This window comes from Oncorhynchus keta, chromosome 11, assembly GCF_023373465.1.
Source record: "Oncorhynchus keta strain PuntledgeMale-10-30-2019 chromosome 11, Oket_V2, whole genome shotgun sequence".
Taxonomy (NCBI): Eukaryota; Metazoa; Chordata; class Actinopteri; order Salmoniformes; family Salmonidae; genus Oncorhynchus; species Oncorhynchus keta.
In genome coordinates, this window is record NC_068431.1 from 19222343 (window position 1) to 19241061 (window position 18719).

The 18719-nt window shown below is 40.9% G+C and overlaps 1 protein-coding gene across 3 annotated transcripts in view; it reads left to right on the forward strand.

Annotated features, from left to right (window-relative positions):
- The first annotated feature begins 5857 nt into the window (after positions 1-5857).
- The window catches only part of rasa4 (RAS p21 protein activator 4), a 73273-nt gene continuing 60411 nt past the window's right edge, over positions 5858-18719 (forward strand). For 2 of the 3 annotated variants that reach the window (XM_035779810.1, XM_035779812.1), the window contains exons 1-2: positions 5858-6202; positions 17202-17258. In XM_035779810.1, the coding sequence (XP_035635703.1) occupies positions 6138-6202; positions 17202-17258 (122 nt within the window). In that variant the 5' untranslated portion in view covers positions 5858-6137. The remainder of the gene's footprint in view (positions 6203-17201; positions 17259-18719) is intronic. The other variant, XM_035779811.1, reaches the window with a different exon arrangement.

Genomic DNA, 18719 nt, shown 5'->3' on the forward strand with positions numbered 1-18719 from the left:
AGAAGCTGGTTCCTTAATTCTTCTAATAACAAAACAATAGAAACAGTGTTCCGTCCCTCATCCTTTTCGTAATACTGAACATGGTTTCAATACATTTTCAACATAATTCACAGCTGGTATTAAATTAAATCTCAAATTCTAGTGTAATATGATGTAGTTATAATTTGAAGGTAGACTCTTATTAACAGTTCTATCGCCCCTGTGACAGTAGTGGTGAGCAGTGTCTATGTTGAACATTACAACCTCGCCCATACCTACAGCACAGTGGCCCATTACAACAGTGGCCCCACCCTCCATATACATCACACAACGTAGGTACATTTTTATGTTTATATTTCCATCTTTCAGGGAACTTGATAATTTGTGTGTAGAAGTGGAATTGTATGATGGTGTTAAAGAGTCATCTAACTGTCTGTCCCCAGGTTTCAATCCTCTAATCCTGGTTGCTACAGCGGGTCGTGTTGAGGTGATGATCCTGCTGGACAACCAAAAACACAATATTGTTTATCTGGACAATATTGCAAAACATGTTGATACTCTCAGTATCACTGAATGTCTTACATGTGTTGACTTACACTGCTTTTTAAATTCCTTTGCATGGATGGGTGAGCTGGATGGATGCCACACCATTAACTCTAGCTGAACTGCTGCAGGTAGCTGCAGCTATGGTCCATGTTATGTCTACAACCATCTCCACACTAAAAGGAAAAGACACAAAGGGCTGTGAAGGGTCCTGCCCAACCCAAATGTTTCAAATGGCATAATTACATAAGAGGCTGTCTGTTTGAACCGGTGTTTATCAAACAGAAACCACCAGAACGGTATCACTCACAAGATAGACTAAAAACAGTGAATAAAGTGATTGTTTGATTGAAACTGTTTTATAATAAATTAATTATTAATTACATGTTGACTACATATTTTGTTACCCTTTCCTGATATGATTTTATAAATCCTGACTGCTGTCTCTAGGTTAGTCTTGTCTGGCATAAACACTTGTAGCTGAATGCATTGCTGATACTGCCCCAAAAACATTGCCATTCCCATGCTGTTTCATCATGTGTATCTCAATCATTATTTACAGAAATGTCTGTATGCTGCATTGTGGTATTTGTTTCTGTGTTGACAGTGGCAATGGTCAAAATAACAAGCATTACAAATGTATTTATACATTTGATTTCTTTGATTTTGGAGTAGGTACCAGTTCCCACATCATACTGTAAGTTGTGTCCTCTGCAGGGTTCTCTCTATATAATATTACTTGTTGATGAAGAGGAAATCATGATGTATAATATATATACACTGGCAAGAAAAAGTATGTGTACCCTTTGGAATTAACTGTATTTCTCCATAAATAGGTCATAACGTTTTATCTGATCTTCATCTAAATCACAACAATAGACAAACACATTCTGCTTAAACTAATAACACACAAACAATTATATGTTTTCATGTCTTTATTGAACACACCGTGTAAACATTCACAGTGAACGGTGAAAAAAGAATGTGAACATTTGAATTTAATAACGGGCAGCGATAACCTCAACCAAACTTTTTCTGTAGTTGCATATCAGACCTGCACAACGGTCAGGAGGAATTTTGGACCATTCCTCTTTACAAACTGTTTCAGTTCAGCAATATTCTTGGGATGTCTGGTGTGAACCGCTCTCGGGGTCATGCCACAACATCTCAATCGGTTTGAGGTCAGGACTCTGACTGGGCCACTCCAGAAGGCGTATTTTCTTCTGTTGAAGCCATTCTGTTATTGATTTACTTCTGTGTTTTGGGTCGTTATCCTGTTGCATCACCCGACTTCTGTTGAGCTTCAATTAGCGGACGGATAGCCTTACATTCTCCTACAAAATGTCTCGATAAACATGGGAATTCATTTTTCCGTCGCCTTATAGCAAACAGTCCAGGCCCTAAGGCATCAAAGCAGCCCCAAACCATGATGCTCCCTCCACCATATTTTACAGTTGGGGTGAGGTTTTTATGTTGGTGTGCTGTGCCTTTTTCTCTCCACATAGTGTTGTGTGTTCCTTGCAAACAACTCAACTATAGTTTAATCCGTCCACAGAATATTTAGCCAGGTGCTGTTTTGCAAACTTTTTTGGACAACAGTGGCTTCTTCTGTGGTGTCCTCCTATGAACACCAGTCTTGTTTCGTCGCAGGTTTAAACAAGAGCATGGGGCGTTGTGCCTATTAATACAGTACAGATCTGGTGGGAGCTCACACTGTTTCACCCAGGGAAGAAGATGAGACTGGAATCATTTTGTGGAATTCATTTCAGACAATGTAAAGGTAGAGTCAGCGACATGACATAGATGCATCCGTACTGGTCAGAGGCAACATGAGTTGGGCTAACACAAACAAATGGGTAGGTTAACATTTCTTTAGGATCGGTGGGTTCCCTGCAGGATGGTTCAGCTAACGTTGTATTAGCATGAGGTTGTAAGGAACAAGGACAGACATATCTGATATTGGCAGAGAGCTTAAATTCTTGTTAATCTAACTACACTGTCCAATTTACAGTAGCTATTACAAATCAAATCAAATTGTATTTGTCACATACACATGGTTAGCAGATGTTAATGCGAGTGTAGCGAAATGCTTGTGCTTCTAGTTCCGACAATGCAGTAATAACCAACAAGTAATCTAGCTAACAATTCCAAAACTACTACCTTATAGACACAAGTGTAAGGGGATAAGAATATGTACATAAAGATATATGAGTGAGTGATGGTACAGAGCGGCATAGGCAAGATACAGTAGATGGTATTGAGTGCAGTATATACATATGAGATGAGTATGTAAACAAAGTGGCATAGTTAAAGTGGCTAGTGATACATGTTTTACATAAAGATGCAGTAGATGATATAGAGTACAGTATATACATATACATATGAGATGAATAATGTAGGGTATGTAAACATTATATTAGGTAGCATTGTTTAAAGTGGCTAGTGATATATTTTACATAATTTCCCATCAATTCCCATTATTAAAGTGGCTGGAGTTGAGTCAGTGTGTTGGCAGCAGCCACTCAATGTTAGTGGTGGCTGTTTAACAGTCTGATGGCCTTGAGATAGAAGCTGTTTTTCAGTCTCTCGGTCCCAGCTTTGATGCACCTGTACTGACCTCGCCTTCTGGATGATAGAGAGGTGAACAGGCAGTGGCTCGGGTGGTTGTTGTCCTTGATGATCTTTATGGCCTTCCTGTGACATCGGGTGGTGTAGGTGTCCTGGAGGGCAGGTAGTTTGCCCCCGGTGATGCGTTGTGCAGACCTCACTACCCTCTGGAGAGCCTTACGGTTGTGGGCGGAGCAGTTGCCGTACCAGGCGGTGATACAGCCCGACAGGATGCTCTCGATTGTGCATCTGTAGAAGTTTGTGAGTGCTTTTGGTGACAAGCCGAATTTCTTCAGCCTCCTGAGGTTGAAGAGGCGCTGCTGCGCCTTCTTCACGATGCTGTCTGTGTGGGTGGACCAATTCAGTTTGTCTGTGATGTGTACGCCGAGGAACGTAAAACTTACTACCCTCTCCACTACTGTTCCATCAATGTGGATAGGGGGGTGTTCCCTCTGCTGTTTCCTGAAGTCCACAATCATCTCCTTAGTTTTGTTGACGTTGAGTGTGAGGTTATTTTCCTGACACCACACTCCGAGGGCCCTCACCTCCTCCCTGTAGGCCGTCTCGTCGTTGTTGGTAATCAAGCCTACCACTGTTGTGTCGTCCGCAAACTTGATGATTGAGTTGGAGGCGTGTGTGGCCACGCAGTCGTGGGTGAACAGGGAGTACAGGAGAGGGCTCAGAACGCACCCTTGTGGGGCCCCAGTGTTGAGGATCAGCGGGGTGGAAAGGTTGTTGCCTACCCTCACCACCTGGGGGCGGCCCGTCAGGAAGTCCAGTACCCAGTTGCACAGGGCGGGGTCGAGACCCAGGGTCTCGAGCTTGATGACGAGCTTGGAGGGCACTATGGTGTTAAATGCCGAGCTGTAGTCGATGAACAGCATTCTCACATAGGTATTCCTCTTGTCCAGATGGGTTAGGGCAGTGTGCAGTGTGGTTGAGATTGCATCGTCTGTGGACGTATTTGGGCGGTAAGCAAATTGGAGTGGGTCTAGAGTGTCAGGTAGGGTGGAGGTGATATGGTCCTTGACTAGTCTCTCAAAGCACTTCATGATGACGGAAGTGAGTGCGACGGGGCGGTAGTCGTTTAGCTCAGTTACCTTAGCTTTCTTGGGAACAGGAATAATGGTGGCCCTCTTGAAGCATGTGGGAACAACAGACTGGGATAGGGATTGATTGAATATGTCCGTAAACACACCAGCCAGCTGGTCTGCGCATGTTCTGAGGGCGCAGCTGGGGATGCCGTCTGGGCCTGCAGCCTTGCGAGGGTTGACACGTTTAAATGTTTTCCTCACGTCGGCTGCAGTGAAGGAGAGTCTGCATGTTTTAGTTGCGGGCCGTGTCAGTGGCACTGTATTGTCCTCAAAGCGGGCAAAAAAGTTATTTAGTCTGCCTGGGAGCAAGACATCCTGGTCCGTGACTGGGCTGGTTTTCTTTTTGTAATCCGTGATTGACTGTAGACCCTGCCACATACCTCTTGTGTCTGAGCCGTTGAATTGAGATTCTACTTTGTCTCTATACTGACGCTTAGCTTGTTTGATTGCCTTGCGGAGGGAATAGTTACACTGTTTGTATTCGGTCATGTTTCCGGTCACCTTGCCCTGATTAAAATCAGTGGTTCGGGCTTTCAGTTTCACGCGAATGCTGCCATCAATCCACGGTTTCTGGTTTGGGAATGTTTTAATCGTTGCTATGGGAACGACATCTTCAACGCACGTTCTAATGAACTCGCTCACCGACTCAGCGTATTCGTCAATATTGTTGTCTGACAAAATACGAAACATATCCCAGTCCACGTGATGGAAGCAGTCTTGGAGTGTGGAATCAGATTGGTCGGACCAGCGTTGAACAGACCTCAGCACGGGAGCTTCTTGTTTTAGTTTCTGTCTGTAGGCAGGGATCAACAAAATGGAGTCGTGGTCAGCTTTTCCGGAAGGAGGGCGAGGCAGGGCCTTATATGCGTCGCGGAAGTTAAAATAGCAGTGATCCAAGGTTTTTCCTGCCCTGGTTGCGCAATCGATATGCTGATCAAATTTAGAGAGTCTTGTATGCTGATCAAATTTAGGGAGTCTTGTACAATGAAAGAATACCATGCTATTGTTTGAAGAGAGTACACAGTTTTGAACATGAAGTTATTAATCAACAAATTAGGCACATTTAGACAGTCATGATACATTTGAACAGAAATGCAATGGTTCATTGGATCAGTCTAAAACTTTACACATACACTACTGCCATCTAGTGGCCAAAATCTAATTTGCAGCTGGAATAAGACATGGCCTTTCTCTTACATTTCAAATATGATTGTACATTTTTTCTTTTCTTTGTATTATCTTTAACCAGATCTAATGTGTATATTCTCCTACGTTCCTTTCACATTTCCACAAACTTCAGTGTTTCCTTTCAAATGGTACCAAGAAAATGCATGTCCTTGCTTCAAGGCCTGAGCTACAGGCAGTTAGATTTGAGTATGTCATTTTAGGCGAAAATGGGGGAAAAAAGGGTCTGATCCATAAGAGGTTAATAACTGTGCCAGTTGCTGGATGCAACTCTGTATTGGATGTAACTCTGAGCTGGATGCTATACAGGATGTCGTATCCAACTCAGGGTTACAGCTACTACTGTATTTTTAGCCACATAATTGTCTTTCGGTTTCTTTAATTTTCATTCCGCACAGTAGGTGGCGGCATAAATAACTTTTGGATGTAGTCTTTCCGTACAACTCCAACGAAGAAGACCGTAGTCTACTATCAAATACTCACAATCGCTCTCTTTCCAACAACGAGCGAGTGGGTCACAAGTACGTTGATATATACAAACCGCCGAGTTGCAGACAGATATATGATACGTGGCAAAAATAATATTGACGACGTTTGTCTGTGTGTTCAATATACTGCTGTCAGGCGCGAAACCCCCAAATTCTGTTTGACAGCTGTTTTTGAGGAGGAACAATCTGCGCGTAATATCACAGCGGAGTCATCACCGTTTGGACGCTGGAACTTGGAGAAATGGCTAAACGAAACACTTTATTTATCAGAATTGTGGAGGGGAAAAATTTGCCAATTAAGGACATGTAAGTACTGTTACTGTACATGTTTTACTCTTCGTTTTTTGTTCACCGATTTACCAGACTTTGCTTGTCAATTTGCTTAGGATAGGACTTAATTGATAGGCTTTTGCTCCTCATTTGTATTTGATATTTAAATGTGAATTGAATCAACTACTTTAGGGTATTTCAATGATAGACTGAACCAACCTTTTGATGCTGTAAAAAAAAACGCTGGTATATTTTCATTATTGGCAAATGGGTTCATTGTGTAGTTATTTCCTCAAACACGTACCATTGATTTTGTAAATATATGATTATAATACAAAACACATCAAAGTAAACATCCCTGGATAATGAAAATGAACTATGCGGTATGTCAATCAACAATCACATCAAACAGAGCCTACTCTACCATGAAAACATGACTTCAAAGGAAAGCCATTCTTAGAAAAATAAATTATATAGATAATGGGCAATAATATGGAGTTGGTCCCCCCCTTTTGCTGCTATGACAGCGTCCACTCTTCTGGGGAGGCTTTCCACTAGATGTTGGAACATTGCTGCAGGGACTTGCTTCCATTCAGCTACAAGAGCATGAGTGAGGTTGGGCACTGATGTTGGGCGATTAGGCCTGGCTTGCAGTCGGTGTTCCAATTCATTCCAAAGGTGTTAGATGGGATTGAAACAGGAAAGGGCCTTTCCCAAACTGTTGCCACAAAGTTGTAAGTACAGACTCGTCTAGAATGTCATTGTATGCTGTAGTGTAAAGATTTCCCTTCACTGGAACTAAGGGGCCTAGCCCGACTCATGAAAAACGACCCCAGATCATTGTTCCTCCTCCACCAAACTTTACAGTTGGCACTATGCATTCGGGCAGGTAGCTTTCTCCTGGCATCCGCCAAACCCAGATTCGTCCATCTGACTGCGAGATGGTGAAGTGTGGTTCATCACTGCAGAGAACGTGTTTCCACTTCTCCAGAGTCCAATAGTGTAGTATATCATCTCTCATCACTCTCCACATCTCTTATCTGTTTACAGAATTCCATGCTTTGGATAGAAACAAGCAGACTCTGAAGCTGAACTAAACATAGGTTGACAGTGCATTGGACAATTGAAAAAACAGAAGCATCTCCCACTCAGCTCACTGCTAATTGGCAAACGAAGCTGTTGCTCTGTGCTCCCCCGATTTACAATACTTCACTCCACATCTTCCTTTACTCTTATATATATATCTATCCAAGTTATCATCACTCATTATGTATTTATTATTACATGTTTTACTTTTCTATTATTTCTCTATTTACTTTTTCTCTCTGCATTGTTGGGATTTGATATCAACTCTGCTTTTCCATTGCAAGTACTCTAAACATTCTTGCCGCCTCTGAAAATCCTCCCAACTGTCATTCATTTATACTCCAATATGACCTGTTCCAAATGCTACCCTATTCCCTATGTAGTGCACTACTTTTGAATGGAGCTCTAGTAAAAAAGTGGTGCACTACATAGATAATAGTGCCATTTGGGACAGAACCATGGTTGTGGTCTAACCCAATAATGGACTAAAGGAGCCTAACTTTGCTCCTTATAGTCCTAGGGCCTTACATGTTCTGTTTAAAGGTAAATTGTCTTTGGAAGCCGAAACAGCCAAATAATCTAAACTTGAATCGATTATCAAATGCGGTATGATTCTAGAAACATGAATCCCTCTACTTTATCACATCAGAGAAATAATAAAAAAAATACAAAATATACAGTCACTGTTTTAAAACACTTACAGCCGACAATATTTTTCAGTGACAACACGTTTGTGGCGCCCGTCTTACGTTTACACACAGTTGATAGGAGACGCAGATTGCTAATTAGCACAGGTAGTCGACTCTGTCTTCCGTCTATTTTACGTAAACGCACAGTAACATGGAGATATGGCCGTGTGGGAACACTAACCCTATAAAGGTGTGTATCAATTAGGGATGCATGATATCGGTGAACATATCGGAATCGGCCAATATTATCTTAAAATGCCAACATCTTTATCAGCCCGATATCTGTCTAGTTTAACGCCTATGTGCAAAACCGATGTCAAAGCTGACGTGCATACTTATATGATGCCACGTAAAATTTTGCGCTACACTGGCAACACAGCATTCCTAACCTAGCCCACAATGTCTGCTGTGTGGATCGAGCAGTCATCTGAAAGAGTAAGAGAATTTCAGCGAGACAACTCAGGCGAAATCGATTTAAAGCCAAGATAATGGAATTATTAAATTCCACCATAATTGCAAATAAATTCATTAAAAATCCTTCAATGTGATTTTCTGGATTTTTGTTTTCTCATTTTGTCTGTCATAGTTGAAGTGTACCTATGATGAAAATTACAGGCCTCATCTTTTTAAGTGGGAGAACTTGCACAATTGGTGGCTGACTAAATACTTTTTTTGCCCCAACGTATTTAGCTAGCTAACTATAGCTACTGAAACAGATTGTCGTTCTCTGTTTTTGAGGAAGAACATTGTTTGCATCCATGAGTTAGCTAGCTTTTTTAATGACCAGCACTGCAGCTGTTCGAGACAACTTTACCAGCATTGTAGCATACATATCATTGTAACATATGAAATATGAGTGATAGTGTAATCAATGTGTAATAACTAGGTAAAAAATGTATGAACGTGTTAAATTATTATGTGACGTGCAGTCATATTCAGGTCCTGATTGGTCAACAAGCTTATTTGACACGTCAAATAGTGTTATTTGTATATATTTTTTTTACACGGAAGGACCCAAACGGCGTTCCATAGCAATCCTGGTTGAGAATGAAATGACGGAAACAATGAACAACGTAACAGCACAGCAAAATAACTTTTTGGTGTGTGTGTGTGTGAACTTTATTTAACTAGGCAAGTCAGTTGACAACGTTCTTATTACAATGACGGCCAAACCTGGACAACGCTGGACCAATTGTGCGCCGCCCTATGGGACTCCAATCATGGCTGGATGTGATACAGCCTGGATTCGAACCAGGGACTTTAGTTTCGCCTCTTGCACGGAGATGCAGTGCCTTACACCGCTACGTCCATGTGTGTGTTAACTATTTAACTGTACTAGAATGCTTAAAAGGACGCTAAAATATTAATTATTGGTATCACGTTTGTTTTTTTGCAAGGAAAATATTGGAAATCGGTATTGGCCAAAAATGTCATCGGTACATCACTATTATCAATTTGAACCTTTTTTTGTTTTTAGAAAAAAAAACATTCTCACTGATATGAAAGATACAGTCCTTATGCTTCCAAAACTGTACTGCAAGTGATGTGTTAAAGTTCAGACCTAGCGTTGGGACACTTAACAAAACTTCCCCCATACAAAGAGACCTTTGTCCAATGTCTCGTGTAATGTAACTGAACTGAGAGCCATGATAAAGGGCTAGGTTTATGATGGAAAGACTGGTATCATGATGCAGGAATGTGAGAAAATATGTGAGAATGATTTATCCAGGTATTCCACAGGAGATTTTTTTTGCTTTGTTATAGTGTGACCTTTCTGGTGCTGTGTTGATGGAAAGACTGGTATTTCATACTAATTAATTGTGAAATCGGCCAACCGGAATTCTTTCAGAATGGCGCTTTAATATGCTAATTCTGTCCTTTTCTTCACTGGTGGTAAGCACCGGTTCACTAGCTGCTGTGTCTAGTATGTACACTAAATTAACTTTATTGTTAACACCTTCCCAGAGGATTGGAGACTTGCATTAGCTCTGCTTAGACAGCTGTGGTGTCAAGTATGTACACTGACTCCATTTTAACACCTCAGTGCTGTACATGGGTGGTTTGGTGAACAACACTTGTGGAATGAGTAGCATTCCCCTGAGACCTGGAGACTTGCATTAGCTCCCTGAACTAATGCCCAGGCTTTAACTCGGAGGGCGAACAGTCTTGTGGTTTACAGGAGATCCGGGTAAAAAGTCAAACCCTGGTCTGTAACATTCTGACGTGTGGGACAGTGAAAACCAAGGGCTGCCTCCACATCCTGGATTTAATGTGTTTATTGACATATTCATTGGCTGGGCATTGTGTAAAGTGTTGACGGCTCACCCTTTTCACATGATTTGAGGTCAACTCCTTTTTAAGACAGTCATGTTGTTATTCAGGTTGACCGTCTTAAAGGTCTGTGTCTCAAATGCCCCAATTTGATTAGACTAAGTGTGTCATGAGAAATGTCATTCTAATTTTACTTAAACTTTTCAGTATTTGGCAGAGGGATCAGGCAGAATTTCTCTTTGGACATGCATGTTTTCCAATGGGTTTTAAGTGCTGCTACAGTAAGGTAGACGGAGGTAGAGAATATTCACTCCTTCACTCTACATAAACAGACGGGGAGTGGATTTACACTGCTTGTCTGTCAAATGATACATGAAATGACTTTGAACTCCATCTATTTCTCATCTAAACACACAGATCCTCTTCCTATCAATACACACTATTTTTGTGTACGTGACTAATGTCTTCTGTGTGTGACCATGGTTAGCAACTATCTTGTCCACATTTACCCATGACACATCCCCTAAATACACAAGTGTCAACCTCACAATGGAAGAAGCTATTTGTAAGAGGCTCATGGGTAAAACGACAACAACCAACAAACGTTTCCTTAGCACCAGTGACTATCACGGTACTGCAGGTGGTTCACACTAAACGTTGCCTACGTGGTTAAACTGACAAAAGTAGAGCCATGTTTAACGTAACACCTGATTCCGACAGTCAGTTTCCCATCACTGTATGTAGCTCATGCTTCCTTTGAATTCTTCAATCAGAATTTTTTTTTTATTGACAAAGGTGTGAAATAATGACATTTGCATACTAAATAAAACAAAGAGCCCAGGAACCACCACGTGGATTGCTATCTAGTTAATTATATTGATTGTTATTTTGGGTAGATATAAAACATTTTGTGTGTTTAACACACATTACTGTACATCTGTTTCCCCGCAAATGTTTGCATTTGCATGCGCTCTGGAGTAGCTGCGGTGAGAGAGCGCCGTAGTGGAAGCGTTTGAGCAAAAATATCTCGCTTGACGACACTGCTTCGCTCCATCAGAGAGATGAAGGCGTGCTGAAATAAATCACCCGCAGCAGTATTCAGCGCTCAACGATGCCGCAGCCCGCTAATTGCCATACTACAAGTCACTAATCCTGCATCTGACATAATTAAATTCCCTCAACTAAACAATCTACTCTTTAAATATTTTTTTATGTAAACTTTACCCTAACTAGGCGATTGTCTCTTGTTCAAGGTGAGAAACTGTTCTGTCACGGTGTCTTAGATAAACCATTTTCCTCTGGATGGTGTGATACAAGAGCCAAATGGTACAAAACAAAATGGAAAGACCAGGAGAATAAAATAGTTTATTTGATTAGCGTTATTTACCTGAGCAGGAGAGTCCAATTGTTTTGTTACACTTTTGGCCGCAAGCCAAAACTAATGTTTCCAAATGGCACACAGAGGAGACAATGGCAAGGGAAAAACTCCTTCAGTAGGAAGAAACCTTGAACAACGTTGGACAAAAATATAAACGCAACAATTTCAGCTTTTTTATTTTATTTTTTTATTTTTGTATGTAACAAACTAAATTCCACAATACGTCTTTTGCCATCTGGCTTGGATTCTGTCGACACAGCGCCCGCCGCACCACCACGACTGGTCTGCCGACGAATACTCCATCCGCTGTGCCTTCATCCGGCCTCCGTTGGAGCAGACGCTCCTACTATCCCAGGGCTACTAACTTTAAACTCTGTGTCGCTAGCGTAGTGGCGGCTCCCCTGTTCCATCTACTGCTGCCCCGTGGACACTATGATCACTTGGCTACATAGCTGATGCCTGCTGGACTGTCCATTAATCACGGTACTCCATTCTGTTTCTACATGTTTTTGATCTGTCGGCCCCAGCCGCGAACTCAGGTTCTGTGTGTAGTTAATCCGACCCTCTCTGCCGAGTCATTGCCATTTTACCTGCTGTTGTGTTAGCTGATTAGCTGTTGTTGTCTCACCTGTTGTTTTAGGGGCGCCTAGTGGTTAGAGCGTTGGACTAGCAACCGGAAGGTTGCATGTTCAAACCCCCGAGCTGACAAGGTACAAATCTGTCGTTCTGCCCCTGAACAGGCAGTTAACCCACTGTTCCCAGGCCGTCATTGAAAATAAGGATGTGTTCTTAACTGACTAGCCTGGTTAAATAAAAGTAAAATTTAAAAAATAAAACAATTTAGCTAGTTCTCCCAATCAACACCTGTGATTACTTTATGCCTCTCTCAAATGTCTCTCTCAAATGTCAATATGCCTTTTTTTTATCGGCAGACTCAGTAGCTTCTGTTTTTCTAATGACTGCCTTGCCTGGTTCACCAACTACTTTGCAGACCGAGTTCAGTGTGTCAAATCGGAGGGCATGTTGTTTGGTCCTCTGGCAGTCTCTATGGGGGTGCCACAGGGTTAAATTCTCGGGCAGACTCTTTTCTCTGTATATATCAATGATGTTGCTCTTGCTGTGGGCGATTCCCTGATCCACCCCTACGCAGACGACACCATTCTGTATACTTCTGGCCCTTCCTTGGACACTGCTATCTAACCTCCAAACAAGCTTCAATGCCATACAACACACATGCTTTTCAACCGTTCGCTGCCTGCACCCGCACGCCCGACTAGCATCACCACCCTGGACGGTTCCAACCTAGAATATGTGGACATCTATAAGTACCTAGGTGTCTGGCTAGACTGTAAACTCTCCTTCCAGACTCATATCAAACATCTCCAATCCAAAATCAAATCTAGAATCGGCTTTCTATTTCGCAACAAAGCCTCCTTCACTCACACCGCCAAACTTACCCTAGTAAAACTGACTATCCTACCGATCCTCGACTTCGGCGACGTCATCTACAAAATATTTTCCAATACTCTACTCAGCAAACTTGATGCTGTTTATCACAGTCCCATCCGCTTTGTTACTAAAGCACCTTATACCACCCACCACTGCGACCTGTATGCTATAGTCGGCTGACCCTCGCTACATATTCATCGCCAGACCCACTGGCTCCAGGTCATCTACAAGTCCATGCTAGGTAAAGCTCCGCCTTATCTCAGTTCACTGGTCACGATGGCAACACCCACCCGTAGCCCGCACTCCAGCAGGTGTATCTCACTGATCATCCCTAAAGCCAACACCTCATTTGGCCGCATTTCCTTCCAGTTCTCTGCTGCCTGTGACTGGAACAAATTGCAAAAATCGTTGAAGTTGGAGACTTATCTCCCTCACCAACTTCAAACATCTGCTATCTGAGCAGCTAACATAGTCCATCTGTAAATAGCCCACCCAATTTACCTGCCTCATCCCCATACTGTTTTTATTTATTTACTTTTCTGCTCTTTTGCACACCAGTATCTCTACCTGCACATGACCATCTGATCATTTATCACTCCAGTGTTAATCTGCTAAATTGTAATTTTTTGCCTACCTCATGCCTTTTGCACACAATGTATAGACTCCTTTTTTTCTACTGTGTTGTTGACTTGTTAATTGTTTACTCCATGTGTAACTCTGTTTGTTCACACTGCTATGCTTTATCTTGGCCAGGTCGCAGTTGTAAATGAGAACTTGTTCTCAACTAGCCTACCTGGTTAAATAAAGGTGAAATAAAATAAAAACATCTAAAACAATCCCCAACCTGGCTCTACAGCCTCTTGTTGACACTGTTTGGCATGCGTACTAGTCCAAACATTTTAATCAGGTCATCTACCATATTAGAAATACACACACTGGTTTTGTTTCAAAATGGCACCCTATTTTCTATACCGTGCATTACTTTTGACCAGAGTGCTCTATATTTGGGACTTGCACATGTTCTATCCAGCCACGACCCCTTAGATAACATAGGCTCTTAGAGACTGACTGAGTGTTCCTTCCTTGGCAAAATGAGAAGGATCTGACTCACAGAGAAACAAAGGCTATGTCCAGAATATTGGAGGAACCAAGAATGTGTACTTGTTCATTTCCCTTCACTGATTGGAAGGGAAATGACTGATATTAGAAATATGATAAACTCCCACTAGAACATGCCTCGCCTTCCACCAATCCAATACTTTTAGATTTGTGGGAAGTAGTAAACTACTTTTTCGGCATGTATCATACAGCTGTACACTTATGTTATTGGGAAGCACCCACTGATACCCACAAACTGGCGTGGCCCGGCTGCTAGTGCTAAGGGGTGGTGAGCTGAGCTGTAGAGAGCCGATAACTTTGCAATAGAGTCTGGCTTCAGAAGATGCCTTCTCAAACCACACACTCTGAATCTAGATCTGAAAAGCAAGGAATGTGATTTTCCCCCCCAAAAAAATGTAGCATACAATATGGCTCAGTGTTTATTTGTTTTGTGCAGTCATTTTTTTAAATGCTTGGTCGCAAATGGGTCTTCCAAATGGGCAATGACCCCAAGCATACTTCCAACGTTGTGGCAAAATGGCTTAAGGACAGCGAAGACAAGGTAGTGGCCATCACAAAGCCCTGACCTCAGTCACATAGAAAATGTGCGGGCAGAACTGAAAAAGCATGTGCGAGCAAGGAATCCTACAAATCTGACTGGGTTACACCAGCTCTGTCTGGAGGAATGGGCCAAAATTCACCCAACTTATTGTGGGAAGCCTGTGGAATGCTACCCAAAACATTTGGCCCAATTCCAACAATTTAAAGGCAATGCTACCAAATACTAATTGAGTGTATGTAAACTTCTGACTCACTGGGAATGTGATGAAATAAATAAATGCTGAAATAAATAATTATTTATACTATTATTCTGACATTTCACATTCTTAAAATAAAGTGTTGATCCTAAGACAGGGAATTTTCACTAGGATGAAATGTCAGGAATTGTGATACATGTTAGAGTCACATTTGGCAGTGATTACAGCTGTGAGTCTTTCTGGGTAAGTCTCTTAAGCGCTTTGCACACATGGATTGTACAATATTTGCACATTATTCTTCGAGTTGGTTGTTGATCATTGCTAGACAGTCGTTTGCAAGTCTTGCCATAGATTTTTCAAGACGATTTTTAGGCCACTCGGGAACATTCATTGTCATCTTGGTAAGCAACTCCAGTGTATATTTGGCCTTGTTTTAGGTAATTGTCCTGCTGAAAGGTGAATTTGTGTCTGTGTTAATTGGAAATCAGACTGAAACAGGTTTTCCTCTAGGATTTTGCCTGTGCTTGTCTCTATTCCGTTTCCTTTTATCCCCCACAAAAAACTCCCAAGTCCTTGGGAGATGTACGCGATGTATCCACCACCATGCTTGAGAATATGAAGAGTGGTACTCAGTGATGTGTTTTGGATTTGCCCCAAACAATGCTTTGTATTCAGGACATAAAGTAAATTTCTTTGCCACATTTTTTGCGGGTTTACTTTAGTGCCTTAATTCAAACAGGATGCATGTTTTGAAACATTTATATTTTGTGCAGGCTTCCTTTTCACTTTCATTTGGTTAGTATTTTCGAGTAACTACAATATTGTTGATCCTTCCTCAGGAGAAAACTATCGCAGACATTAACTCTGTAACTGTTTTAAAGTCACCATTGGCCTCATGGTAAAATCTCTTAGCGGTTTCGTTCCTCTCTGGCAAATGAGTTAAGAAGGACGCCTGTATCTTTGTAGTGACTGCGTGTACTGATACACTTTGGATGGTGTAATTAATAACTTCACCATGCTCAAAGGCATATTCAATGTCTGCACCCCCAATCTACCAATAGCTGGCCTTCTTTGCGAGGTATTGGACAACCTCCCTGGTCTTTGTGGTTGAATCTGTTTGAAATTCAATGCTCAACTGAGGTACCTTACAATTAATTATCTTTATGTGTGAGGTAGTCATTAAAAAATAATGTCAAATACTTATTGTCCATTTAGTCAATTCAACTTATTATGTGACTTGTAGTTCTTTACTCCTGAACGTACTTAGGCTTCCCATAACAAAGTAGTTGAATACTTATTGACTCAAATGTCACCTTTTCATTTTTAAAAATAAATTCGTAACAATTTTCACTTTGTCTCATCAGCCCGCACACACAATGTCAATCTCCAATTTAATCAATTTTAAATTCATGCTGTAACACAACAAAATGTGGAAAAAGTCAAGGGGTGTGAATTCTTTCTGAAGGCGCTGTATATTCGCATAGATTGCATTTAGAATACTGATGGTGTTTTAGGACGAAGTCAAGAATGCAATTATTTAATAATTATTTTAATTATAATTATTTTGTTTGACATTTTTTACTACACTGTTAGGATCTAGTAACACAAACATTTCGTTGTAGCTACTATAACATTTGCTAAACTGTGTACGTGACCAATAAACTTTGATTAGATTTTTTTATTTGATTTGGGACGCAGCCTGATGCTTTAAAGGCCAGCAGCATCACCGGTTGTGATGTCTGCTGGTACCCGGGATGGCTCTTTTGAACTGGGAAGCTGCAAAGGCTAGACTAGAGAGGCTGTTTGCGCATCTGGTGCCCTTTCGCCGTAGGCTTTGACTCACACCAAAGGAAATGCACGTGAACACACAAGCGTGCGTGCACACACACACACACAAAAAGCATGTTAAATGTTTCTATGCTGGCTCAATCCTTTGTTTTAATATTTCCTCACACCTTGTGGTTGTAGAGCTTAGCATCAGTACAATTAGGCTTATCCATCCATCTGCAATGTTTTTTAAGGTTACCTACATAAGGATGCCATTCTACATTCATTACTACTAAGAAACATATCAGTACATAAGCATTCATATATTATGTCCGCATTATAAGTGACATTACTGACACAGGCTATGAAATTTCAACATGCGGTTGTTGGCATAAGCATTATTACTGCTTATGAATGCGTTTTGGTACAGTAATAATGTTTTATGAAGTCTTTATGTAGTTATGCCTTACCGTGTAACTGTCATCTTCTCCGAGTTTCATCAGTGAATGTGTTTATGCCCTCTCTGATTTCCATTGCAGAACTGGAAGCAGTGATCCATATTGCATCGTGAGGATTGACAATGAGGCCATCATTAGGTATGTGTTTGTGTGTCCTGTCTCTGGCAGACCTATTAAGCCGGCTGAAGATCCTCTCTGCCGCCCTGCTTTGTTTGCGCTAAGGCGATTATCATACATTTTTACCGCTTTTGATTAATTAGATCATTTCCATAGCGCACCGCTTACTTTCAATTAGTTTGACACATCTCAGCTGGCTAAAGCTTTGTATTTAGATCCACCTGGGTGTGTTTTGATGAAAGCCAAGAGTGTTTTAATCCACGTATTATATCTAGAATTACAATGTCTTGTTTGTCGATTGTGGTGGACTAAAATCATTTTTAGCTGAGGTTTGTCTGCATAGAATAGAAATGCCTTTAATTTAGGACCGTGTTATCCAAAAGGATTAGGACAATATGGCCATTATATTTAACCAAGCGTTTGTTGTTATGAGCAATCTGCTGGTTAAGTCAGTTGGTTGCCTCAGCCTGACAATCTGCTGTAGACTGAACAGTAAAGTAAGAAAAGGCCAGCTTTGCTTGTTAATGTTTAACTGTTTGACCTCTCGTCTGGCTCGCTGAATGGGGGCTGACTGCAAAAAGCTGAAGTCAATGGCTGTATGCTCTCTCGCTAGTAAATCCTTAATTGTGGAATTTGAGCCTGCCTGTCTCCATAGTGAGATTCAGTGGGAGGTGGAGGGGTAATGGGGAAATTACTTAGGAGAGTTAAGTAAATGTCTTGTCAAAATCACACTTTAAAAAACATATATTTTTACTTTTTTGTTTACTCAAACCCAAATGTTGTTGACTTGTCCTATACTAGGATTGCAGAAAAATCCTACCCATAGAGGCCTATTTTATTTTTTTAAATTTAAGGGGTAGAACAGCTTAATATTGCGGAATGATTGTTGATTCCATCAATGTAATTGTCTGCATAATTTCCAATCCCCCATATATATTTTGGGGGTAAATATATGTATCCATATACATGCACATACCTATATAGATATACACTTTTTTTTTTTTTTTTTTTTTTTGAATATAACTTTTATTATTCCCCACAAACCCTACCTACCACCCATCCGCCAATTGGAGTAAACTATTGAACAATAACACTAGGCTTCTACCTTCAGTTTATACATCTTATAAACATTTTACAGACTCTATCTATTTTACAATAGTTATATTTTGTTTGTTTTTAGTCCTTCCTCTATTTCTGTCCATCCATTTCTATTTGTAACTGCTATTTCACAAAAGTTCTGAACCTATATACATTTTACAGACCCTGTATGTTTTACATTGGTTACCTTGTTGTTAGTCCCACCCTTCATCTCCATTCAACCCCTCCCATCTATCTCTCAACACCATCCATATTGAATTTCTATTTGACATATATTTTTCAACTGTGCTGGGATGCTTCACAAAGTACTGAACCTTTCTATTCTCATAGCTTCTACAGATTGTAAATTAAAAATATATTTTTTTAGCTAAAATAATTATTATC